The sequence below is a fragment of the Pangasianodon hypophthalmus genome, chromosome 30, assembly GCF_027358585.1.
Source record: "Pangasianodon hypophthalmus isolate fPanHyp1 chromosome 30, fPanHyp1.pri, whole genome shotgun sequence".
NCBI classification, from domain to species: Eukaryota; Metazoa; Chordata; class Actinopteri; order Siluriformes; family Pangasiidae; genus Pangasianodon; species Pangasianodon hypophthalmus.
The window spans coordinates 5709353-5736367 of record NC_069739.1 but is presented as its reverse complement, the minus strand read 5'-3'; the positions used below and the strand labels follow the sequence as shown (position 1 = coordinate 5736367).

Below are 27015 nucleotides of genomic sequence, written 5' to 3'. Positions count from 1 at the left end.
TGTGTGTTTCAGTGGTGATGGAATCCATGTGGCCGTTGGTATGTAGAGTTCCAGTGCTGAATCACTCACACCACCACAAACACACACACACACACACACACCCCCCAAACACTGCTGAATCATAGTGACACAGCTTAGCCAAGGAGCTTTGACTGCGGCACACCACACACACACACACTAACACACACAGGCATGCACGCACACACACACACACACACACACACACACACACACACACACACAATCAAACACACACACACACACTTTCTCTCTATCTCTTTCTCTATCGAATGCTTCAGTCACAAGCCTCATGAATGTGTAACAGCACACCCTGAAGCGTTTTATTGCTCTTACACCACAGCAACTTGCCAACAATTTCAATGTTTTATTTACTAAAGAACAACATGTCATACTTTTTAACCTATATATTGTTACAGTTAATGTTATGGAACATCTGTGAAACAAATTCGTTCCTGTCATAGCAGCTATAAACAGTCGTTCTCTGATGAGCCTCCATTTGTTTCTCTTCTTGAACTTAATAAGGCAAAAACGCGACCTTTCAAGTTACTGAGAAACCGAAAACTGGAATGCTCTGTGTCCTGAAAACTTTCCCATGTGGGAAAAGTTACACCTTACATCTGACTGTTACAAAGCACTGACACTGGAGACTCCTTCCAAAAATGTTAAATAAACATTTCCTCAAAGAAAACTTCCCCATATCAATATAAACCTATAATTTCCCTTGCAGCTGTTATTACTGTCAGTGCTGCTGCTATAAAAAAAACCTCTTTCTGGCCAAACAGAATTGAGATTTCAACAACGCTGTGGTATAAGATTCAATGAATATGTAAGGAGTCACTAAAATTGCCAGTTTATCTCAACAAACTGCACGATATGCTATAAATATTTCACACTAAGCAAAAGCGCTGTATTACATTTATCCAGTCTAACTACATCACTAGAGTCTATACCATGTTATAAGCATGTTATATGTAGTATACATGTCTCCAATGTTGTATGTTGAACCTCCATAAACCTGGTTGTGTAACATCACAGAGAATTCCAGAGAAGTCTGTATGGATGTCCCTTTTTTTCTTTTGTTGAAGATTTATGCTTCTGTTCAGAATCTAACAAAGAGCTGGTTAATAGCTTCTCTCTCTCTCTCTTTCTCTCTCTCTGTGCTAAACACACTCTGGCTAACACCGATGATGTCACCAGTCCAATGCGGCCCCTTCCGTTCAACAATAAACAAGGTCGTCTCGGAGAAGAGAGAGAGAGAGAGAGAGAGAGAGAGAGAGAGACAGATAGAGAGCGCAGTAGGTTGCAAGAACACAAGGATGAAGGCAGGATGATGGGGAGGGGTGCTTTTGGTCTTTGGTCTTTTGTTTCCTATTTCATCTGCAGTAGATATTTTTTCCCTGTCTTCAGCTGATCTTTCTAACACGTAGGTTGTGGTTTTGTGTGAGTCCGAATGCAATACACACATCTTTAAACTTACACATCTTTAATGGAGGAAGAGAAAGTGAGAGAGAGAGAGAGAGAGAGAGAGAGAGGGTTGGATTCTTATTTACCGCACCAAAAAGGGACAAAAAGCATCCACAACTTCTAGCATAAATTTCCATTAGATGAAATTAGACGTGTAAGGCAAGGACCCTGTTTAGTGCTCAAAATATTCAAAACTGTATCTATACTTAAATTTAAACCCAAAGTAGGCGTGGCCTAATACCAATTATTATTTTTTTTTAAATTAAATATAAACCTTCCCTGAAATATTTTTAAGCTCAAGGTTATCAAGGTGACAGTTGATAAAGTACTGGAGGTTTATTGCAGGAGGAGAAAAAGAAGTGCAGATCTGGTTTCATAAGATATAATGTCATTTCCCCCATACATACATTGATCCATTGATTTCAAACAACCAAACGCAGCAGAACGTGGCCTTACTTGAGCCCTACAGTGGCTCTCAGGCATTCAAACTTTCCACACATAGGAAACCGAACCTCTAAACTTTCAATATTACTCATCACCAGCAGTAAAATTTTAATTTCCTACACTCACTGATAAGAACAATGTGTGACTGCACTTTTCAACTCGATCTAGAGTGGCTTAAAGCTGACGAGCTCCTGTGTCTCTGCATCGAAATCTCAAGTTCTCACTCTGTGCCGTAGGTGAGGACAAGCTCTCCGGAGTTTTGTCTTTTTGCCACCCTCCCCACCCATCATGTGTTGCTTTTTCCGCCATTCTCACTCACACCTGGGCATCGGAGAAAGGGAAGAATAAATTATAAGGGGCATGAAACGGGAAGGGATACTTCACAGGGATCTGCCTCCCTGGGGTTACTTCTGCAAGATGACAAACGTTAGCTCATGTTCTGGTGAATGTTCCAGAAAAGGATGAATCTTATTGAAGATTTTTCTTCCCCACCTCCTTGTTAGCAGCACAACGAAAAGCAACACAGTCTAAGACAGACGTCTTTTGTGTGATAACTATGCATGTTAATGAGCTCTCAGCAGACTTGTGTGACACTGAGACACCAGTGAAATGTGTTTCCTCGTTTAGAGTGTATCTACAGTATACTCTGAGTTTGTGTGAATGTGTATTTCAACCTGTATGTGGTTTTAATTTACAATAAAGAAAGCGATAAGCAATATTGAAATATATAACACCGAACGGCTGAATTCGCGAATCTGATTCGTGCACGGCTCGGACATTAGTTCCAGCTATTACACGAACGTTATTCATGGTTTATATTAATGCGCTTGTTTGGTTGATGCTCCACATAATCTAAGACTAATAATACACAAATAAAAAATGTGTTGTTGTTTAACAAAGTAAAAACATATAATCGTTGACGCGGTGAAGTAGTTTGTTACGACATGTTTATTTAACATTTATGGGAGGAGTCTCGAGTGTCAGCATTTTCTAACAGTCACGGCGCTTTGTAAAGTTTCCCCGGCATGGGAAAGTCTTCAGGACAGAAGAGTTTAAGCTTTCCGGTTTCTTGGTAAAATGACAAGCTGCGTTTGTTTGAGAAAGTGAGGAAAAAAAGATGCAGGTGAGAGAACAGGTAACGTCATAATTGATAACAGGAACTAAATTGTTTTGCGGATTTTCCGTAACACTAAATCTAACTATAAACAACGAACCAGAGTGGTAATGAATCACACCACCCCGGCATGTATTATTTCCGTATTACAATACAACCCACCATGTGTTATTGCTTACATATACTTGGTCTTGTCTGTTTTTTCTGATACAGGGACACTTTTCTAATATCGGGACACTTCAGTGGATGGTATCTTGCTTATATTTAAAAAAAAATACAGGCTTTGTATGGTTCACTGCCTCATAAATGATTTATAGAAAAACAGCAAAATATATTTTCTATGTCTGAAAGTCCATTAACATAGTGAATCCATTCTCACAAAAATGTACACTAGATGGTCCAAAAAATACCCATAATTCATTTTACCATTTGTATGGAATAGTGAGTAGGACACCGCTTTAGACGCTAGGATTGCTAGGAATGGACGTATATATCGTCAGGGTATAAATAAATAATGCATGTTCGTGTCATTATAATTAAAGTGCAACAATAATGCATTTTAGTCAAGCGTTGTCGAGAACAAACATAAAATTGAAGTGTAAATACAGACCACTCTTATGAAAAAAAAAAAAAAAAGTTGTGATGTGTGTCCACGTGGGAAATGTTGCATGTGTGTTTGTACCTCATCGGGCATGGTGAAGATGAGCTCGTTGTCACCGTGTGCCACCAAACCCTGCAGGAAGTATCCGCTGCAGGCTGCCAGCACGGCACGGTGGGCGCGGAACTGCTTGCCCTCCACCTGCACGGTGACATCGCAGAGCAGACCGCGCTCGCGCTGCTCGTTCAGGCCCAGCAGGAGGTTGGAGCAGTGCACCGTCGACTCATACACGTACATCGGGCCCTCCGGCTGCTCATCCACGGACATACCGCACACACCCTGAGCAAGACAGAGAGAGGGAGAGAGAGAAAGAAATGTCAGCTTACTCTCATAACAATGACATATAATGATATCCAATGACAATAAAGGCTTTCATTCATTCATTCATTCATTCATTCATAACATAATGCACACACACACACACACACACTGATCTTCCTTGTTATAGTGTTGGTTTAGCATCACCCGGTCACCGCTTTAACCACGCTATAGTGTATATAGTCACTAGTCGACACTAGATGACATGACGGTGTTTAGAAGTTAAGAAGAGAAAAAAAAAACACTTGTACATACAGCAGAACTCAATTAAAGGTTTAGAGAAGAACTACTGTGTTTACTGTTCATGCTGTGGGCGGCCATCTTGATTTGATGTCACTTGCTAAACTCGGAGTTGAGATCATCCCATGTTCCTGAGTAGGAATTTCCAGTTAAGGGGGTGTTTCTTTCCCCCAGTTCGAGGTCAGAAATTACGAGTTACAAGATATAAATATTGAATGCAGAATTAATTGCAAATGACTGTAGCCATTTTAAGCTACTATGCATCCTGACCCCAGTTAAAAAACTAGCTAAATTGGTTAAATAAACACAGACACACTACAAAGTAGCCTTGTTTTAGCTAGTCTGTTGCTAATGTCACTAACTGTGGTCTATGTGGAATTATTGGTGCTTTATAACTTTTTTTTTTTTTTTTACAGAACTCCTCTCGCAGCGTAATTATTAGCCTGTAACAATGACAAGTCGACAAGCTGATTAGTCAACTATCTTTTAGACATCTAGCAAAATGAAGTTGTTACTACTGCAGTGACAAGTACACCACACAGAAAGGAAATAAAACACACACACACAGACACTCTGTCATACACCCACGTGTATAAATATGCACAATGTCTCATGAAACACCAAGACAATAATGCTTTCATACTTTCCATGTGAGCATGCAGCAGGACACACACACACACACACACACAAACACACACACACCTACAAGTATATATGCACACATATATGTGCGTGTGTATATGTGTATATATATATATATATATATATATATATATATATATATATATATATATATTCACACAGACAGACTCACGTATGCACACACACACACACACACACACACTGTATCAAAAGACTGGTTAATAATGTGCAGCTCTTCAGCATTAGGCAGATTACACAATGCTAACGCTCCTCGCACTCACTTATCAAAGGCAGCAGCTTCACTGCAGAACCCAGAGAACAGAGTGTGTTTATTTTTCCTTTTTATTTTCATGCCAACATGGTGAGGTGTTCAGCACGCGCACATGTGTGTGTTTGTTTGCTTCCTTGTGTGCGCTTGCTGAATTGAGCTGTTTGGCTCTGCTCCGCTAGCGATCATGCTCCTGGCCTTCGTATATATACACATGCACACACACACATATACACATACTGTATATACACATACACACATACATACACACACACACACACACACACACACACACAGAAGCTTGACAGTAAAGTTTGCCATGAGTGACAGAGTGAGAGAAGGTTAGAAATTAAAGAAAAAAAAAATCTGAGAAGGAATGACGGAAGAAGATACGAGAAACGAGAGAAAGAAGAGGGAGTGATAAAAGAGAAAACGAGAGTGAAAGAGAACTAGAGGTAGGAAAAGAGAGAGGATCATAAAGGTAAGAAAGAGAAGGTGAGACAAGAAGGAAAACGGAGAGAGGAAATGTCCAAAGAAAGAGGAAATGGGAATGACAGAAGAAAAGACAGTCCAAGAAGAGAGAGATTATTAGAAAAAGAGAATGAGAAAGAATTTGTGAGCGAGACTAAAAGAGAGAAAAGAAGGAAATGTGTAAGAGAGAAAGATAAGGTGAAACAGCAAATGGAAGAGAGCAAGAGAGAAGGAGAGATGCACTGAGGAAAGGGAGAGAAACAAGAGAAATATCAAAAAAAAGACAGAGAAAGGGGGAAACGGTGAGAGAAAGACAGTGAGAGAGAGAGAAAGAATTTGAGAGACTGAGGAGGAGCGAAAGAAGCAAAACCAAAAAACAAAGAGTAAAGGAAAATGAAAGAGAGCGCAAGAGAAGATGGAGAGAAAAAGAGAAAGAAAAGCTAAAATAGAGATGTTAAAAAAGAAAGTGAGAGTGAGACGAGGGAACGGTGGAACATATCGTAAAAAGATAAATACACAGGATGTGAAGAGAGAGAATGAAAGAGTGACACTGAGAAACTGAGAGACAGAGAGCCAAATAGAGTACAGGGTCAGAGGAGGTGAAAAAAAAGAAAAAAGATGCAGAGAGTGAAAGACAAAGAAGAGAGTGATAGAAAGTGGAGGGTGAAGAAGAACAGGAAATGAGAAAAAATAAGAAAGAGAATGAGAGAGAGAAAGGAGGAAAAAATGGAAGAAAAAGAGACATTAGGAGATGAAGATAGGTGGGGAGAGAATGAGAGAGAAGAGAAAATGAGAATGAGTCTGAGAGAAAGAGAGGGAAAGAAGTGAGAGAGGACATGAAAGAAAGAAAGAAAGAAAGAAAGCTACAAAACAGGGGAGTCAGTGGTAGAGAAGGTGAGGAAACGGAGAAAAACAGACGTCAAAAGAAAGAGGGAGCAAATGCAAGAGAGAGACTATTAAAGAGGGGGCGGACGAGAAGGAGAGGAAAATAGAGAGAAGTGAGAAAGATAAAGATAGCGAGAACAAGAATAGAGAGACTGTGTGAGGGAAGGATGAAGAGGAGAGAAAAAGAGAGAGAGATAAAAAAGAGATGTCAAGACGATAAAGAGTGAGAAAGAGTGCGAGTGAGAGAAGGAATAATGGAAAGGTGAGGAGAAGGGAAGAATAAAAGAGCGAGGAGATGAGAAAAAGAAAGAAACAAGAGTGATTTCAAAAGAGCACGAAAGAGACTAATAAAGAGGGAAGGATGAGAAAGAAAGGAAGATAGAAAAGCAGGGAAGGCAAAGAGAAAAAATAAAAGAGAGAGAGAGAGAGAAGGGAGGATGAAGAGGCGAGAAAAGGAAGAGAAATAAATGAGAAATTAGGAATGATTAGATATACTGAGTTGGAGAGAGAAGGAACAACGGTAAGGTGAGAAGAAGAGAGACAAACGAACGACAGAGAGACTAATAAAGAGAGGAGGACAAGAAGGAGAGGAAGACAGAGAGAGAGGTGAGAAAGAAGCCATAAGAGAAAGACAAAGAAAGAGAGAAATAATGAAGAGAAGAGAAACAGAAGAGAAAAAAAACAGATGTCAAGAAAGATGAAGAATGAGAACGATTGAGAGTGAGAGAGAAGGAATAATGGCAAGGAAAGAAGAAGGGAAGAGCAGTGTCAAGAGACAAAGACAGAGAATGGGAGAAAGAATTAAAAAAAGAGCGTGTGAGATCGAGAACGTGAGAAAAACGAGAGAAACGAGAGCGATATCAAAAGAAAGAGAGAGTAAGCGCAAGAGGGAGACTATCAACGAGGGGGCGGACGAGAAGAAGAATAAAAGAGAGAGAGGCGACAAAGACAAACAAGAAAAAGAATAAAAAAGAGGGACGGAGAAAAGGGAGGACAAATGGAGAGAAAACAGAAGAGAAGTAAAAGAGAGATTAAGAACGACGACGAGTGAGAAGGAAAGAGTTAGAAAGAGAAAAGACAGAGGGAGACTAATAAAGAGAGAACGAGAGGGAGAGAGAGGAGCGAGAAAAGGCAAAGAAGGAGAGGAAAGGAACGAGAGAGAGAGAAATAAAAGAAAAAAAGGAAAGAAATAAAAGAGATGTCGAGAATGTTAAAGAATGAGAAAGGCTGAAAGTGAGAGACAGCGAGAGAAAGTAGGAATAAGGGAAAAGTGAGAAGAAGGGCAGTGTGAAGAGATGAAGACAGAGAAAGAGAGATAGACAGAATGAGAGACGAGAAGCTAATCTGGGCGTGGCTTATCAGCTACTTCACCCAGCGCTGCACTTTCCACGGCGCTAAATATCGGAGAAATTTCCAGAAAGACTGAGAGTCATTTAGTTCTGTTGACACTAACAGAGTGTGTGTCATTGCTGTAGGTGTCTCGCCTACAGAAGCTAACTGAGATGAGCTCGAAGCGTAACGGAGGGGGTCAGAAGGTCACCGCTGCCCAGCGCTATCATGCCATCATGCCATCATGCCATCACTCCATCCAAGCTGAGGCGGAAAACTGCACCCGGGTCGTGAGCTAATGGAAACTCCAGCGGTGCAGAAATGGAACCAGAGGCCCACGAGCCAGTCGCTCCTCTCACACCAAGTCTAACCCGAAACCACAGGGCTGAGAGCTCGCAAGCTGCACCGTGTGTGTGTGTGTGTGTGTGTTGTGAGAGGTGCAGTATTGTGGTTATGATGAAAAAAAAATAGGACAAACACAAGCAGAAAGCTTGCGGTGGCTCGGTTTGTAGCTGACTGCGTTTCTAGGCAAACACACAGAAAAGCTGAGCGATAAGAACCGTCGCACGTTTCTGCTGACTAATACACAGGGAAATGCATCTCACTTCAAGCAGCGATCGCTCATCTAATGCACGGCTGCTCCACACAAAACTGCGTTTCCGGGGTAATGATGATATAATATCGTGATCCGGAAAAATGACACAGCTCACACAACGTAATACAATCATCAGATAAATCAGGGGTATCGCAAATAACTTTCCATTAAAAAAAAAAAAAATTACAAACACTTTTTTTTTTCTTCTGATTTGAATTTAAACTACACTATAAAAATAAATAAATAAATAAAATTTTCTTCTGATTTGAATTTAAACTACACTTTATTTATTTATTTATTTAATTTTTTTTTTTTTTTTTTACAAATTTTTCCCCATCCTTTTTACTATTAATTTTATACACATCAAATAATAAACGCATTTTTGTAGACATTAAAATTTTAAATTTGATATTTTAAAAGTGGTTGTTTGTTGGCAAACCTATACACTATATCATCACATTTTTTTTTCTTCTGATTTGAATTTAAACTACACTCTATTTATTTATTTATTTTTAATTAATTAATTAATTTTCTTTTTTTCAAATTTCCCCGTCCTTTTTACTATTAATTTTATACACATGAAATAATAAACACATTTTTGTAGACATTAAAATTTTAAATTTGATATTTTAAAAGTGGTTGTTTAGCCGCTAGCAATACATTCAGAACTAGTTTACGTATTTCTGTACACAATCGCTGACCTAAAAGTTTCAGTTCTAGGCTCTGGATCAGATAAACCATTCTATTGTCAAGAGATTGCAACCCATAGCTGTATACAATATACAGATGTATCACTTATTCATTTCTCCAAAGCCGATTACAGTGGACAGATGGACAGATCGAGCAAAGGGTTAACAGCGTCGCTCAAGAGACCGACAGCGAAAGCATGGAGGACACGAGATTTGAACTCACAACCTTCTGATCAGTAGTCCAGAACCCTAACCACTCAGCCACTGACCAAAAAAAACCAGACATCCTACTTTAAAATGGCAAACAGCAAATCTGATTGGTTAGAAGGTGCTCAATAATCTTCTATAATACATTATGTAATACACAATACATAATATGTAATATATTATAATACATTATCGTTTCTATGGTAACAACTTACACAGGTATGGTGGACGCTAATTGTTGATATAGTGAATTTTTTTTTGGAAGGAGTCTCCGGTGTCAGTGATTTGTTACACGAACTAACATATAAAAACGTGCTGTGTTGTTCTTTAGGACATTTTTAAACATGTTAGCAAGTGGTATAAGTCCAATTAAACACTTCGCTAAGTGTTGTTATAGGAAAATAATCCACGTCATGGTGGTAACAGTAACTCCGCTTCGTGTTGGGCCGCATCCCACCACCCCGTCACTGATTATTTTCCTATACACACATATAATGCATATTGACTCCTCTGCTGTTTATTTGGGTGTGAGGAAAAAATCCTAACAGCAAAGCTGTGTTTAATGTTGGTCTGTTTCTGTGCATCGTGAAGGCCTGTAGTTTTTGAGGCATCATAGTTTGGGGATGTTAAAGAATGAATGAGAGAGTGGTTAAGCCATCCACAGACGGAAAGCTAACAGTTGCACGGGGCAGATGACCTATAAACAGTGACAGCTGCTCATAAATATGGCTACTCTATGGGTTTTTGAGCTTTTAACTATCAAGTCAGAACAGAATATTTGCACTTTAGGTGCCTTAAAGTACTCTCTTATACTGGCGTTGTAAGACTTCAGCATAGGTCTGATTTTAGTTATTGTGATGATGATGACAGCTTTGAAGAATTCATGCTCCACATAAAGGATGTTGTGGCCACTTGTTCGTCTGGTTGCTCCAATTATTGTTTTTCCCGTTGTGTTGCTTTTCCCTCTTGGTTTTCTCCCTCTGTTGTTTAAGACACATAATGACCTGTCGTCCAAGAATAATGTTTCCAGATGTGGTTGCAAGCTTCGTCTGAACTCAAACACAGTGTTTCGGCTTCGGAATGCTCTTTCCGTGCCGGAGCATTTCCGAGGAATGCGAAGACAACGCACTCACACACACACTCGCCACAAATGACTGGTTTGGGGTTAGCTTTTCTGATCAGAAGTGCTGAGTGTCGCAAAGATGTCTTTCTCGCTCCCTCCTCTCTCATCTCGTTTGTTCCAAAGGGGGGCAGCTTTTCCTTCCCTGCTACCCGGAGCAGCTCACTGCGGCGTTCCGCTTCTCTCGCTCCAGGGGAGGCAGGATTGCGGCAGTGTTCTCATGGATTCGAGACCCCTGCTGCTAAGTAAAAAAGGTGTAACCCTTACTGAAGTGTGCAGCAAGCATGGGTGCTCTCTTTTTCTAATGCTAATTAGAGACAGAGTGGAATTAGCTTTTAAAAATCTGATGTCTATAGATGCACACGGCCTGCAGTAGTAGTCTCATTCCACAGAGGGTCAAACCAAAGAACCCTCAATATACAGCTAAAGGTTAAAACTAGAAACTTTAAAAAGTTTCTAGAAACGTTTATATTTATATAACAATGTATATACATTATATAATTCTGTATAACCTAAATTATATAAAAATATAAATGTACGTCTATAATTCATTACATTATATGTAATTATAATATAATTACACGACAATATATGAATACTTTTTAAATTTTTAAAACTAATTTACTTCATTTATTAACTGTTGATGCCTATTGATGACTAACTCCTGATATTGATATTAACACAGTTCTCGGTGCGGTCCGTATTATCATTACTGCAGTCGTGAACGAATGTGAATTTACCATGAAAAATGATATTTTTAAAAGATTTACAGAGTCCAGCTGCGGACCCAGGATAAGCTTTGTCTTTTCTAACAGCGGATGCGGATGTTGCAAGCAGATTCGTTTGAATAGGTGTTGTTTTTGCAGCAGCAGGTTTGTAGATTAGTTTACATGCACAGTGTATGCGAGTGTGTGAGTGTATTTGAAGGCTGAAGGTGCTGGAACTGAAAACTGCATCCCCCTCTGTTCTATATGGGGCTTAAATCTCTTCTGATGAGCAGAACTGGCACCCGTAAGGAGTGAGGCTTCTCCTGAGGAGCGAGTGTGTGTGACAGAATGTTGATGTGCTTTGCGATACAGTTCCTCCCCCCACTGCGATGGGCCGCGAGTGTGACTGAGCAGAGTGATGCTGACAGAACAAAGCAGCCAGTGCTCGCGCAAGGCCCACGTGACCGACATCAAACACATGTGCCATCACTTTTCACTCGATTCCCAACCCCCCATCAGGGGTGCCATGACAACAGCCTTCTTGGATAAGTCTCTCTGAGCACTTGAGTGCAGCCCCCCTGCGGTGTGTAGTGATGTGATCCAGCTTACACACAGCACCGGGCATCCTGCAGTTCTCCTGCCTCGGAAGCATCTTTAATGGCTCATCACGTTGCGCTTCACACACACACACACACACACACACACACACACACACACACACACGGGCTAAAATGCTCACTCACTAATGGTGGCCTTTTAGCTGCTGCGTCTCTCTGTGCGATTATAATGGACATTTATGCGAGTCCGCGACTGTGTCTCTATGCACATGGCTATTAGTTTACAAACAATGTCCCTAAAATGTCCTGTTAAGTGAATGGGCCTGAAAGCTTTCTAATCACCATATCTCATACACAATCAGTTTTTATTGCTTTAGAACGCTGAACGTATAAAACAGTAGGTCTATAATATTGGGTAATGTTATTTAGAGCACTGCAGTGTTTACTGTCTGGACACAATGTTTGTCTTGGATTTCACCTCGCTTCCCATTTCTAAACTCGTCTCAAAACTGGTTCATTCTCCTAAAGCAACCCATAACCTCAGCCGCCACTTTAAATCACATTGCTTTGCTTATTTATGACTATATGAATGTTTCATGTGTATGTGTGTGTGTGTGGGTGTGTGTGCGGGTGTGTGTGTGAGGGTGTATGTATATGTCAAAGAAATTATGTCTTTTTCTTCCATCTGCTTTTACAAATCAGCTTTACAAATATATAATGTACATGTAATGGATTCTCTATGAAATATTCTTAAAAGTACTACATTTGTTATTTTTTGCTGTTTTGAAAGCTATTTTTTTGTTTCCGTCCCATAATTTATGTCTAATTTATTGAAAAGAGTTTCAGAAATAACATCTATCAGGAGGGAGGCAGGGATTGTGATTTTTCATGGTTAGGTATCAGTGAAGGATTTACTTCATGTCACAGACATGTTATTGGAGTAATAAGAATGGATGGTCTTCAGGCAGCAGAGAAAGCACTCTATGTCTCTGTCTATCTGTCTCTCTCTGTCTCTCTCTCTCTCTCTCTCTGTGCCTGTATTTTACACTTTTGAGGCAATGAACATGGCCAGAGACAGTATGAGTACACACAGGTCACTGCTTGAAATGTGAATGGGGCAGAGTGTAATGCTCAGCATGGCTGCTGTATTACGTAAATCCTGCCCTTCATTGAAAAAAGTCAGCCGTCTTTTTGGTAAAAAGATGTTAGCGAAAAAAAGCCTGGCCTGTCAGATTCTTACACTGACGCATTGGATATATATAAAGGGCACTTTGCATGCATGCACAGTAGCTGGAAAACCCTAAAAAAAACCCTACTAGTTGCGTCATGTATGCCATTTTTCTTAAATCCATGTTTAAACGTCATCTGTTTCTGGTATATGGGTCTCTCGACAGAGTAGAGTAGAGTAGCAACAGACCCATATAGTATATAGTAGCATATAGTAGATAGTAGCCTGGTCTTGCATGACTGAAAACAGTTTGCCAATATGGCGCTGAGTGGACAGACTTTACTATTAGGATTTTGGCATGTTTTTTAAAAAGAGACAATGGCTATCAGCAGATTTTAAGCCCGTACTGATTTAAAATCCTGACAGAATCCTGTCAGGTTAGCTATCTGGATAAACATATCGGAAAAAGATAAAAATCTTCACAGAAATCCTGTCAGGTTAGCTCTTTGTTAGCTTGCAGTGAAGATTATAAAAATTTATGGAAAAAAAAATCCTCTCAATATTATAAATATCCTCTCAGTTTAACTCAGGTTACTGAGCTATTAGCAGGGAACATTTATGGATATGACAAAAATCCTCTCAGGTATCATGTCAGGTGAGCTCAGGTTAGCTAACTGGCTAGTATTAACATGGAATATTGTAAACAATCATAAATATAACAGAAATCCTCTCGGAATTCATGTCAGGTGAGATCAGGTTAGCTAGCTGGCTAGGATTAGCATGGAATGTTGTAAACAATCATAAATATGACAAAAATCCTCTCAGAAATTCCTGTCAGGTGATCATAGGTTAGCTAGTTGGATAGTATTAGCAGGGAATGTTGTAAACAATTATAAATATGACAAAAATCCTCTCAGATACCATGTTGGGTGAGCTCAGGATAGCTAGCTGGCTAGTGTTAGCAGGGAATATTGTAAACAATTATAAATATGACAAAAAAAATCCTCTCAGAATTCCTGTCAGGTGATCTCAGGTTAGCTAGCTGGCATATTTTTTTGTTGTTGAAAGCTCATAGATAGTTATGAACATGACAAATCTTATTAGAAAATCTGTCAGGATAGCTCATGTTAGATTATAGTGAAGATTATTAGCATTTACAAATCCTCTGAGAAATCCTCCCAGGTTAGCTCATAGCCAGCTGGCTAGTGGTAGCACTGAAGATTAAACTATTATAAATACGACAAAAAGTCCTGCAAGAGTTCGTGTCTTTTAGACTTTTAGGGATATCAGAAAAATTATCTCAGGATTTCTGTCACGTTAGCTCAGGTTAGTTAGCTAACTAGTATTAGCAGTGACAATTTTGAACATTTATAAATATAACTTCAAATTCCTCACAGAAATCATATTGTTCTGAAATTAGACTCAGAAATTAGTTGATTCTATGAACATGAACACAACATCTTGATGTTTTATAGATAGAAAACTAAATTATACAATTTGTTATCCTATAGAGTTACATACAAGGTTAAATCCTGACACTATACTCTTAATTACTTTATCCGTGGAGTCTCCGCTGTTTTTTTTCCGCCTTGTTTACTCATAATGTGCCGTAACAGTCAAGCCATGGCATACCAAAAAATTCCCAACTAGTAATTAGACATTTGACGAAGATGTGAATGCTTTATTTAAAGTCAGAAACTTGTAATTATGGTAATTCTGACAAGATGTGAACGCACTAGTTTTCAGGCAAGAACATTATATAGTTTGAATTTAATTTTAAATGCATAAGCCATAAAAAGGCAATTAATATCGCTGGACGGTTGTGAGCTGTTCAGCCTTGAGTTGTTTTGAGTTAAATTTTCTGCCAGATGAATAAATGAGAAGGGAGTATTATTTTATAAATAGATGACAAATCAGCCTAATGGGTTCAAAAATTCATTAAGCATTTAAGCCTCATTAAATGCAGAATGCTGAAACACACAGCATGCATGCATATATACTGAAGATTTCTCTTTCCGGAAGGTGTACGCATGTCATATGTGCATGAAATCTGGTGCTGCGTTTGTGCTTCTCACTGGGAGTCATGTCATTTGTAAGAGCAAATCGTGGACAAATTATGGACATGAGATTCTCAGTAGGCTTTTCCTTTTTAGTGCTTTTTTTTAAATAATACCCCTGGAAAGAAATTATGACCACACATATTTTGAGCTTCCTGTCAGATATCTTTAATTACATGCCAAATGAGTAATGAGGTTTTTTTTCCCATCTCATTACTTATTAAGGTGACACTGGGCCCATTTATTGCTGCTTAAATTAGACTAATAATTGTAGAAACGAGCATGGGAGAGTTCAATCAGAGTTTCTCTACAAGGCCGGACAGTATGAAGATATAATATTGATACTGTGATACATTGTCTGTATCAATATTTTATTCATTTATTTATTTATTTACAAATTTTGATTACAAACAGCTGATTAGCTCTTAATATTTTCTACCAAATTTTTAAAATCGTAAAATGTTTTGTAAAGATTTTTTTATTTTCCATGCTTTTCAGTGCAACATAATTTTTTTTTTTAGATTTAGAGATTTTCACAGTTTTTTTTTTAAAGCAACCTTTATACTGTGATACACATCATGTATCATAGAAATGTATCAGGATATGATATTTTCGCTTTTTCATTCCAGTTTTCAACAAGTATAACAATAGCGACAACTGACCTGATTTACATCCATTGCTGTCAATAAAATGCCTCAGTACTATGATGACTGTGGTCATTGCATGGTGTAATGAACAACATGATTCTTTAAGGCAATAATGCTGAAGGTAAAAAGACTCCCTGGACATCTTCCAGGTTTCTGGATAACTCTCCTATAGCTAACCAGCCCTTTGCCAGGGGAAATCATAAGACGTGTTTCAGGATGTAATGAATCTGAGGAAATGATGCTCAGCACTAATTACAGCTACAAAATTCACTTTAGTGAGAAGGGAACTCATCATGGCTGTTTTAATCTTTCCATTGTTTTGCTTTCTTATGCAGCTTTGCCACCCACACGCCAAACCAGTGCTCTCGTTTTCTTAAAGGTCAGGAGAGATTACAAGGTCAGGGACAAGAAAATGGAAATTTTGTTTAAAAAAAAATGCTTTGACATTTGTTCCCTGCAGACATTTCCCTCACAGCTTTTTCTGACTGTCGATCTATACCTCAATAAATCCACTCGAAGACTCCAATCAAAGCTTCATTAAACTGGCCAGGCACTATGACAGTATATTCATAAACAATCATTAAAGCCCTGCTGAAGCAGCGTCTTGGCAGGCCGAGCACCAGTGCTGACACAAGTGAGAAAGAGAGAGAATATTATTCACCTTAATGGCTACATTTTTGTTGCAGTGCTGTTGTCAATGGACAGCTGCTGTTGTTTCAGAATCAGTCAGCATGCCAAGTGCAGTGATTTCTGCTTATAAGGTTCAAACCTGGATTAGGTAAATGACAGACAGCCAACGGTGACTTCAGTAAGTGTGTGTGAAGTCAAGCGCTGTGTTTGCGGGAAGTGATGAACAGCTGTGGTTCTGTAGCTGAAGCCATGCGAAATTGTGGGTCAAAAAAAAAAAAAAATCCACCACAGCAATCAAGCACTCGCCCTGATATACTGCCTGTAGTGAAAAGCACAAAACCAAAATAGCTTTTGTTTTTTTATAACAGACAGACACAGAGCAATAGAGCGATAGATAGATAGATAGATAGATAGATCAGTTACACAGACAGACAGATACACACATAGAGACAGACAGTCAGACAGACTGACATACAGTACTAATAGACATGCTAAACAGACAGATAGACAGACAGGCAAAGAAACAAAGACAGACCAATAGAAAGTTACACACAGAGACAGTCAGACAGATGTTTGTCTGATTTTCACTTAGGTATAATTTTTTTTGAATGTTGCATCATTTTTCATTTGATGTAACTGTGTGGATGTTTTTTATGACATCATCTAGACTGCTATAACAGTAATGCACATATGTATATACGTATATATGTATATATATATAATATTTCTATAGAAAGACTATGACAAAAAGGAAGCGAGAAATAGAGTGGCAGTAAAAAAAAAAGAAGAAGGAGGAACTCATTTGATTGAATTTCTTATTTCACATTTCACTGGGACTTTCCAGGTTGGCCATAGAAACAGCAGATGATGTCAGTGTTTAGGTTATCTACACGGTGCTCAGTGTCACCGCTCTGATTTAGAGCTTTCTGATTTTGTGCCCAAGAAGCAGCCCTTTCAAACTCATGTGGGTGTTCCTCGGCATCTCTGCTGATCACGTCATGGTGATGCAGGTGATGTATATCACTCTCTTGCTCTTTCCTGTGTGCTAAATGCACAACCAGCTGAGTATGCGCCGATTGAAAAGCGCTTATCAGCTCAAACCCCAGGCGATATTTCACAGTAGTCAACCACAAGTGCGTAACTGGTATCTCTGATCAAAGAAGCTACAGTTTGACCTTATTATGAGATGAGTAGGTAATGTCAAGGTCTTCCTGTCAAAATTAGTGCACACGATAAGGCAATAAGGCTGAGCTCCAGCTATATTCTAACTATCCATCAGATATATGTTAATTCATCACAGGCCTCTTGTTAGAGATGGTAAATATGCAGCAGTTGGCTATTTTTAGTGGAGGAGATGACGGTGAGTTCCTGAGAATTAGCCTCAGAGGCCGTGGTGGTTTAGTGGTCAGTCTTCTGCACTAGTGGTGGAGGTTTCTTATATTATATTTAAGAACTACCAGAGAAACAGATCAGTGCTCTTAAGTAAGATAAGAATCAAAAAAGTGTTAATTATAATGATATGCTCTAGAAGAAGACATGACATCAGACTAATTTCTGGTTGCATTTTGAACTTGAATCTAAGGTTCTTGCAGCTACTTAAAGAGATTTGCAACAAATCAAGCCAATGGGTCAATATAATCTTGCCAAACTACGCAAAGAACAAGAAGCCTGTTAAAGCCTTCACTCTTGAACCTAGGCTTTAGCTCGAAATAAATCCCACGCCCCCTCCCGTGGCAAAAATCAATCGGATCATCTGCCTGCACTACTGAGATTGGGATGAGCAAGCACCATTACTCCTGAGACTATAAAATATTCATCGGTGAAGCTTCATTTGCCCCTGGATGCCTGTGTGTGCCATATCGAAGCTACATAATTACTCGAAGGGTCAGAATTGTTCCCCTAATCGGCTCTCCTTACACTTTACTATGAAATTACAGGTCAGACAAAGAAACTGGATATAACAGAGGAAAGATAAATACCATAAATACTGGCTTGACTGTGTATGACTAGCATGAGACAATAGCAGATGATACAAAGAAAAGTCACAGATGGAGTGAAATGGTATGAAGACAGGCAGACAGACAGACAGACAGACAGATAAATAGATAGGTAGATAGGTACGTACGTACATACAAATATATACACGCATACATACATGGACGGACAGATGGAATAACACACACACTAATACAAAGATATAGAATCAGGCGGACACACTAACAGACATATAGAGATATACAGATAGACAGACAGATGGACAGACACACAGATAGATTTACAGAGACAGACATATTCATAGACATACTAATGGAAAGATAGACAGATTTAGAGTCAGACAGACAGATCCTAGGTGGATGGAAGGTAGCTACATAGATACACGTGCAGAACGACAGACAGACAGGTAAACTGACAAATACTAATAGAAATTTTTAGAATCCATGTGTAAGTTTGTCTGACTCTATGTCTGTCTCTCTGTATATGTCTGTCTGTCCATCCATTCTTCTATCACACAGAGACAGACCAAGATAGAGACAAAGACAGACCGATATTTAGACGTATCCAGGGATAGACAGATAGATGAAGGGATGAACAGACACACTGAGACACAGGTTGACATGGGATGGATTTAGTTAGTTAGCTAGATAGATGGACGGATGAACAGATGGACGGATGAACAGACAGACACATGCTGGCAGATAGACAGACAGACAGTCCAACAGAAAGTTAGACAGACAGACAGACAGACATATAGACCGTTACCTTTATACAGTCACACTGCTAAGGATTTTTTTGATGCTGTAACAAAAAAAACCCCAACCAAACACAACATCCAGTACCACATATGTGCCCGTCTTCTCTAAATGATACACGTCTTCTCTAAATACTCATATGGGATTAGTCACCAGGAAAGGCCTCAGCGTCTGCACTTCATCTCAAAGACACAGCGTGTCCGAGCCAAACACACGAGCCCTTTGGGTTAAACACACTTCACTCTGTTCGCTTTGATGAGTGGACACGACTGTGCAATTCACAGCACATTAAACTCTACAGCAAGTACAAAGCTGCAATTAAATATATCAGTGCATATGCTGTGTAAAATAAAACATTAACAGATAAAATAAGCAGTGATTTGTTTACATGGTTATAAAATATACATTATTAAAGGTATAGGACTATGACCAATATATTACAGTATGGCTACAAAATATTATGTCTCTCTTTACCTGCAACCCATGGACTGTCTGATATTCTACCAGGGTGAAAACTCTTTGTCCATTGCTTGAATATGCTAAAATTAGTTGAAAGTTGCACATTCATAATTTTACGGAACATAGCATTACGCAAAAAAGTTTCTAGATCTCAGTCAACAGCACATCACGGCTACAAATGCGTCTTCAATACACACTCATCACAGAACGCAAGGCCACTTCCTTTGTTAGCTTCATAACCACACAGACAGACAGGTAGTCAGACAGACAGATGTGCGGTTACCTCAGAAAGTTACACATGCAGCGCGGTTAAAGCATTGTCTTCTGGGAAAGCTGAGACATTCCAGATGTGAGTGACAAAAAAGTCCATGCTGCCCCCTTAATCAACACGAGCAACAGAGTGCACACTAAAGCTCCTACAGAGAATGATGAAAAGCCTGCTGGTGTCACAGTGTGTGTCGTGTGTGTGTGTGTGTGTGTGTGTCTATGTGTGGTGGGGAGGAAGGCAAGTTGGCCCCAGGAAGGTTAAAAGCAGCTCGGGTGAATCATGACTTCCCACATTTTTATGTCAGAAAACGGCATGACTCATACGCTGATCTTACATGGTAACAGACAGAACATGTGACGCACACACACACACACACACACACACTTATCAGTGGAGCCAAAAGGTGAAACCAAAAGGTAGTGCATTAATCAGGTACTTGGTGCAATGATGCACAAAAAGAAAAATCAAGCTGTGATGCCTCGCAGCTTCAGAGTCCCCGGTTGAATCCTGAGCTCAAGTTACTGTGTGTGGAGATTCACATGTTCTCCTGTGTCAACATGGGTTTCCTGACGGTTCTCCAGTTTCCACTTACTGTCCAAAATCATACAAGTAGGTGGATTAGAGATACTAAATTGCCCCAGGTGCTAATCATACACGTAGGTGGACTGGTTATTCTAAATCGCCTCTAGGTGCTAATGAGTGTGTGAATGGTGTCTTGTGATAGACTAGCATCCCATCCAGGGTGTATTCCTGCATCTCACACAGTATTCCCAGGATAGTTGCCAGATCCACTGTAACCCTAAATCCAAGATCCAAGATCCAAGATCCAAGTGCTTACTGAAAATGAATGAATGAATTTAACTCAGGTTCTGACCAGAGGTATGTGGGTTTAAATCTCATGACTTCCATAAAACCCTTGATCAAGACCCTTCACTCACAACTTATAGGTATAAGCCTGGATTTGATTTGTTTTGATTTGATTCAAGGTAAGTGCTTTATCCTGTTCAGAGTTGTGGTGGATCAGGAGCCTATCCTGAGAACACTGGGTATGAGGCAAGAATAAACCCTGGATGGGATACAAGTCCATCACATGCATATACACATTCATACCTAGGGGCTATTTGGAATAGCCAATCCACCTACTGGCATGCTTTTGGGAGGTGAAGAGGAAAATGGAGAACCTGGAGGACACAGTGAGAACACACAGTAACCCGAGTGAACCAGGGACCATGGAGCTATGAGGCGGTATCACTATCCAATGCACCACCATGCTGCCCAGTGCCAAATGTAAATGTAAAAATTCATCACCAATTTTTATTCTCGCCCACCCTACGTTCCCTCCAAGCGGTTTCTTCCATTTTTTTTCCCTAAATGGATTTTGTGGAATTTCATCTTTGTCTTCGTGGATGATCCAAGGCTTGGGGGTTGTCAATCGCTAAGGATCTGTAAAGCCCACAGAGGCATAGTTGGATTTTGGGCTTTATAAAAAGACTTAACTTGACTTGCCTGAGAGAGAGAGACAATCTTAGCTGAGTCTCTTGTGTCTGCAGATCTACACACACACACACACACACACACACACACATGCACACATGCACAGGCTGGAATTTTTAACCACCAGATACTCATTCTAAGACCACACAGGCCATAAATATCACTGTTTTAAATATATGACCCATCAGTCCCAGCACTGAGTGATTGACTCCTTGAATGGCAGATTTACTCAAATATTCGGCGCCGTCCAAATCCAAACCTCCGCCAACAGAAGTGCACTACGTTGGAAAAATGCATTCTTCTCACGCTTTGGTTCAAAAACTGCTGCTACTGCTCTTAAAAATTCTTGCCTTAAGGCTGAGCATTCAGGAAGCAGGCAGTCTAATCGGGTCTTCAAAACCAGCAGTGATCAACAAAGCTAATCCTCACCTTGAGCAGATTTTTTTAGCCTCTCCAGCAAAAAAAAAAACTAACACACCCACCCACACACACACACTCACACACACTCACTCACACAAGGATGCCTGCATAAAACATACATCAGCAACATTTTCTCTTTCATGAAATGTTCAAACCCAAGGACTAGTCTAGGACAAAGAGACGAGCAGTGATTGAAATGTCTGAGGCGTGCACTTGCACTTGCACGACTGTTGTGTGCATTTTAACCACGGTGCATTTCAGGCATGCAGAAATGTAATGTGGATGCATGAAAAAGTAATAAAATTTTCCTGCATATACAACACAAACCTCAAACCCCAGCACAGGAAACAGACTGATGGAAAATCTCCCCATAGGAAAGAAGTGACACATAAAACCGCCTACTACTACACTCCCACGCGCGTGTGTGTGTGTGTGTGTGTGTGTGTGTAACAACATGACTGTGTGCAGCAGAATGAAATATATGAAAATTAAAAATTGTTTTCTTAGCTGCAGGCCTGACAACAGCAAGTAGTAAGATATTACCAATCACTAGCCAGTATAAACCGCAAAGATGTGTCACAACGTTGTTGAATTCTTAAATCTGATTGGTCAGAACTTGCGGATTACAATGTCATCGTTTCTATGGTAACAACTAATTCACAGGGACTTGTATGGAGGATGCTCCACATAAACAGACTTAGTAAACGTACCTACAGATAGCGTTTAAGCTCAATAAAACACGAGTGTAGCGTCAGGACACTGGTTAAGATGGTGCACTGGTGACTAAACGGGTGCTTGTTCAAATCCCAGATTTCTCAGATAGCCAATGATTTCTTATCTTTTCTTACGCTAAGCCCCTCAGCTCTGTGCTTGAATAGGAGCCCACGCCAGCACCACACCTTAATAATCACTCACTTATAAACTGTACACAATGTCTGGAATGTGGTATTTGTCGAGGGCTTGGTGCACCTTTGTTTAATCCTCTTTATCCTTCTGGAAAAGGTGATGAGTCAAATATCAAAGATTTTTCATTGCTGCAAAGCCAGCGCTAGTGATGTAGCGTCTAGTTCTTTTGTTTGCGAAATCCTGTTTATTATGTCTGAAGATCGTCATTATCTGATATTCAGGCTTGGGCTTTAGCTTGCAAATCCTTGCTGTGGCGGATTCAACCACAAGGACATGGTCAATAACTGTTTTATTCTATCGTTTTTTAAAAAACGAAGAGTTCAACTTATTCATTATTCATCTATTCGAATATATCCTGTGTCTATTGTATTTAAAGGGTCGTTAATTTGTCATGTCAGTGGTTCTTATGCCAGCCCTAGTGCTTTCAGAAATTTTTACTTATATTAGCAAAGAATGGTCATGGATCTTTATATGACGAATGCAATTAGGCCAATTTTTTATTCCATAATGAAATAACAGTTTTGGCTTTTGGAGTCTAATCTACTCTATAGAAAGTCTTTGCAAGTGTGTGTGTGTGTGTGTGTGTGCGCGCCTCTGATTCCCACCTCCAGTAAGGGATTTTACAAGATGAACATATGATGAATTATAAATTGGGTCTCACATTTGCATAACCCAGATATACGAACAAGGCCATCAATAAGAACCCATTTCAAAAACTTGAGCATATGAGCAAAGAAGTGAAAATAAGAGCCGTTAAAGGGATTAACATTAGGCCTGCTATTTAACAGATTTGCTAATCTCGCATCCATTTTCTCCTTTTATGTCAGTATTAATAACATATGAATGAATCATTTTAATAACCTCATCCTGTAACAGTGCTCAGGTTCATTGTTCATTGTTCTACCTTCCCTTGGCCCTGAACTTCAACACACACACACACAAAAACCCTACATTCAGCACTAACCCTCCTTCAATTATACTATTTTCAAAAGCTATCTTTGGACAGCTAAAGCTTTTATAAACCGCAGGACTTAGCCCAACATGGCTACAGCGTGTTGTGACAGAGACCTGAGTTCGCTGGCAATGCCCTGCCTTCGGTGGAATCACTACAAACGTGCCAATGGGATTAGCACAGACTCGTCACACCCAGTACCAGACTTACTTCAGATGCTCCTGGTAGACGAGGTAGACAAGTCAAATCGCTCATGTACCAAACCTTAAAGAGCAGCATTTTTTTTTACCGCGTTCATCCCGTAATTACTGATCAATTTCCTACTTAGATAGTAATGCTATACGACAGCAGTGTACACTTTGTATCACATTGTGCTACATTTTGTATTACAGATGAAAACTGGAACAAGACCAGATGATGTTCTTCCAATCTTCAGCTGTCTAGTTTCGATGCCCATTGCAGCTCAGATTCCTGTTCTTAGAGGATAGGAATGGTGCCCTATGTGGTCTTTGGCTGTTGTAGCTCATCCGCCTCAAGCTTTGATTCTGAGATGCCTTTCTGTTTGCCACAGATGTAAAAAGTGGTTACTTGAGTTACTGTAGCCTTTCTGTCAGTTCAAACCAGTCTGGCCTTTCTCCTCTGAACCATCTCATCAACGAGATGTTTTTCCGCCCACAGGACTGCTGCCCGCAAGTTTTTTTCTTTTTTCGCACAATTCTGTATAAAATCCCAGAAGATCAGCATTTTCTATAATACTCAAACCAGCGTGTTTTAGAACAACAACCATGCCACGGTCAAAATCACTGAGATCACTTTTTTATTCCTCATTTCAATAATAATAATGTGAATATTAACTGAAGCACCTGACATGTATCTGAGTGATTTTATGCATTATTTTCTGGATTATGATTGGATAAAGTGGTGGGTGTATGTACTGCATACAGGGGCCTGCATAAGTACTCACCCTCACCCTGAACTTTTCCATATTTTATAGTGTTAGTGATATATAAGTGCAATTATATATCATGAATCTACACAAAATATGTAATAATATTCAAATGGGAAGAAAAAAAAATATTATCTATATAGTTTGCAAAATTATTTCGTGATTGCATAAATATTCATAATCCTAGGAAACCCCTAAATGAGTTCTAGAGTGACCACTTTCCATCAGAAGTCACATAATTTTCTCAACTAAAGTGTCACATGATGTCAATATAGGTACAACTGATTCTGGAAGGAGTTTGATAGAGAACATATTTAAATACAGCATCATGAAGACCAAGGAACATGAAGTCCGGAACAAAAGTATCAATCATATAAAAAATATCCTGAACTTTGAACACTCCACAAAGCAAAGTTAAATCCATGGTGAACAAAAAGAAGGGAAAAAAAAATCATGACCCTGCCTAGAGGAGGAAGTCCACCAAAATTCAGTGACTGTGTAAAGAAGAGATTAGTCAGAGACGCGAATAAGAGGCCAAGGACACCTCTAAAGGAGCTGGAATAGCTCCACAGCTCAGACAGGAGAAGTTGTTTAGAAGACAAGACAATTCTAACCCAGACATTCCACAAAGCTGGGCTATCCATATAAAATCCAGGTCAGAATTAGCTAATTATTATTATTCTTTTGTTTCTTCCATCAGAATGCCCATCTCTAAATGCTCACCAAAAGATCATGGCCTGTTTCCCCTTCCCTTCCTGCTACCTGCAACCTGATATCATTCTATGTTCATGTTGGAATGCCAAATTTCAACAATCAAATCCACACGTATAAGATCAGACACATTCCAGGCACATTTCTTCATTTTTGGCCCCACAATGTTATGATTGATGCTTCATATTGGATCCAATCGCTTTGTTGCTGATGTGTCAAAGGGTGAACGTAGGCACTGTGATGAGTTCCCCACATCAACATTCATCCGTCCCCTCCAGCATGACTCACAGCTGTCTGACAGAAATCAGATAAAATTACAACAGGATTAAAATCTGCTTAAAATTCATCATGAATCAACACCTCGATCACATCAAAGGTCACATCAAAGGTCACGTTAAAGAGACAGAATTTCTAACACAAGTACAGCCTTTTCCCCCACCCAACCCCTAAATAATCCTATTCTATAAATATACAAAAAAAAACAAACCTACTCTGTGTGTGTGTGTGTGTGTGTGTATGTGTGTGTGTGCACACCATGAGTGAATACCATCACTAATTAAAAGGTTAGAATTCCGACCTGCGCAACCGAGAAACACTGTGGGTTTCACACACACGCACACACACACGCACGCACACACACACGAGAGTTATGAGTGAGTCATAACAAGAGGAGAAAACTCTCTCTCTGTCAAACACACACATACACACACATATGCACACAAACACACACATACACACACACATATGCACAGTGGAATTATTTAGATAAGTGTAACCTTAACGAGTACCTCATTCAAGTAGGAGGTCTCGGCCCACTATCAGCTTTGTTATGGTGCGTGTGTTTCCTGTTCAGTGGGGGACGTTTGGGACGAAAGTGATGGAGATGGCCTTATTTCTATATCTGGGTTATGCAAATGTGAGACCCAGTTCATGTTCAGCTTGTAAAATATCTTACTGAGGGTGAAAATCACCCCCGCCCCCCACACACACACACACATTTGTGTACTAACATGTTAGTGATTAGTGATTAGTTACAACTGAATGAGAACAGTTGACCCAAACAACAAGAATTAAGTCAATATCGGGTATAGACGTTAAAGTAAAACAGTATTAAACGTGAAAATATCTTGAAAAATATAAACTGATCTAGTATTTCTTATTCGGAGATGATTATAAATCAAATATAAGGTTATTCACTCTGTTTTCAGATGCTTGTACTCATTTCAAGCTTTAAATTTTCTTATTCTGTTGGCAGATACTTTTCTTTCCAGAAATAAATGCTTCAAATTAGAAAAACTATCTGCCAATAGAACAAGAAAAACAAAATTTCAAGCTTGAAATTAGCAAAAAAAATTGTCTGTAGATTTGATAATCATATATTATATATTATATGGTTGATGCTTGTTAAATGGGAAATTCATATTTTCAGCTGAGTGCAAAAGTTTGTACTCCCCATGATTTCTGGATGATAAAAAGATAAACGAAACTAAATTCTACAATTTATCTTTAAATAAAATTAATTCCAAAGAGTTGATTTGTTCCAGATCATGAGGCAAGATCAACAGAACCACAAGTCGTTACAATCATATAGCTTAATGGTCCAATGGTTAATATTTGAGCATTCTGGTTATACATGACAATAAAGTAACGTCTGTGCAACCCGTTACATCTGTCTTCTTCATTTGTTCCTAAGGGTGCACAAACTTTGTGCAGAGCACAAATATCGAGTATGGGTCACCATACTTGGCAACACGTCACGTCACTTCACTTCACTTTTGCACTCAATTTCAAATTCAAAGGCAGCATCACAAAAGTCCTTTGGTTAAAATATGGTTCAACGACAAGAGGTATGAATAACAACGTAGTATTTTTTAAGCT

The 27015-nt window shown here is 39.4% G+C and overlaps 1 protein-coding gene across 1 annotated transcript in view; it reads right to left on the bottom strand.

The window, feature by feature from the left end:
* The window catches only part of bach2b (BTB and CNC homology 1, basic leucine zipper transcription factor 2b), a 109832-nt gene that overhangs the window by 22005 nt on the left and 60812 nt on the right, over nt 1–27015 (bottom strand). The window contains exon 2 of the mRNA XM_034302184.2: nt 3726–3980. Coding sequence (XP_034158075.1) covers nt 3726–3968 — 243 coding nt within the window. The 5' untranslated portion in view covers nt 3969–3980. The remainder of the gene's footprint in view (nt 1–3725; nt 3981–27015) is intronic.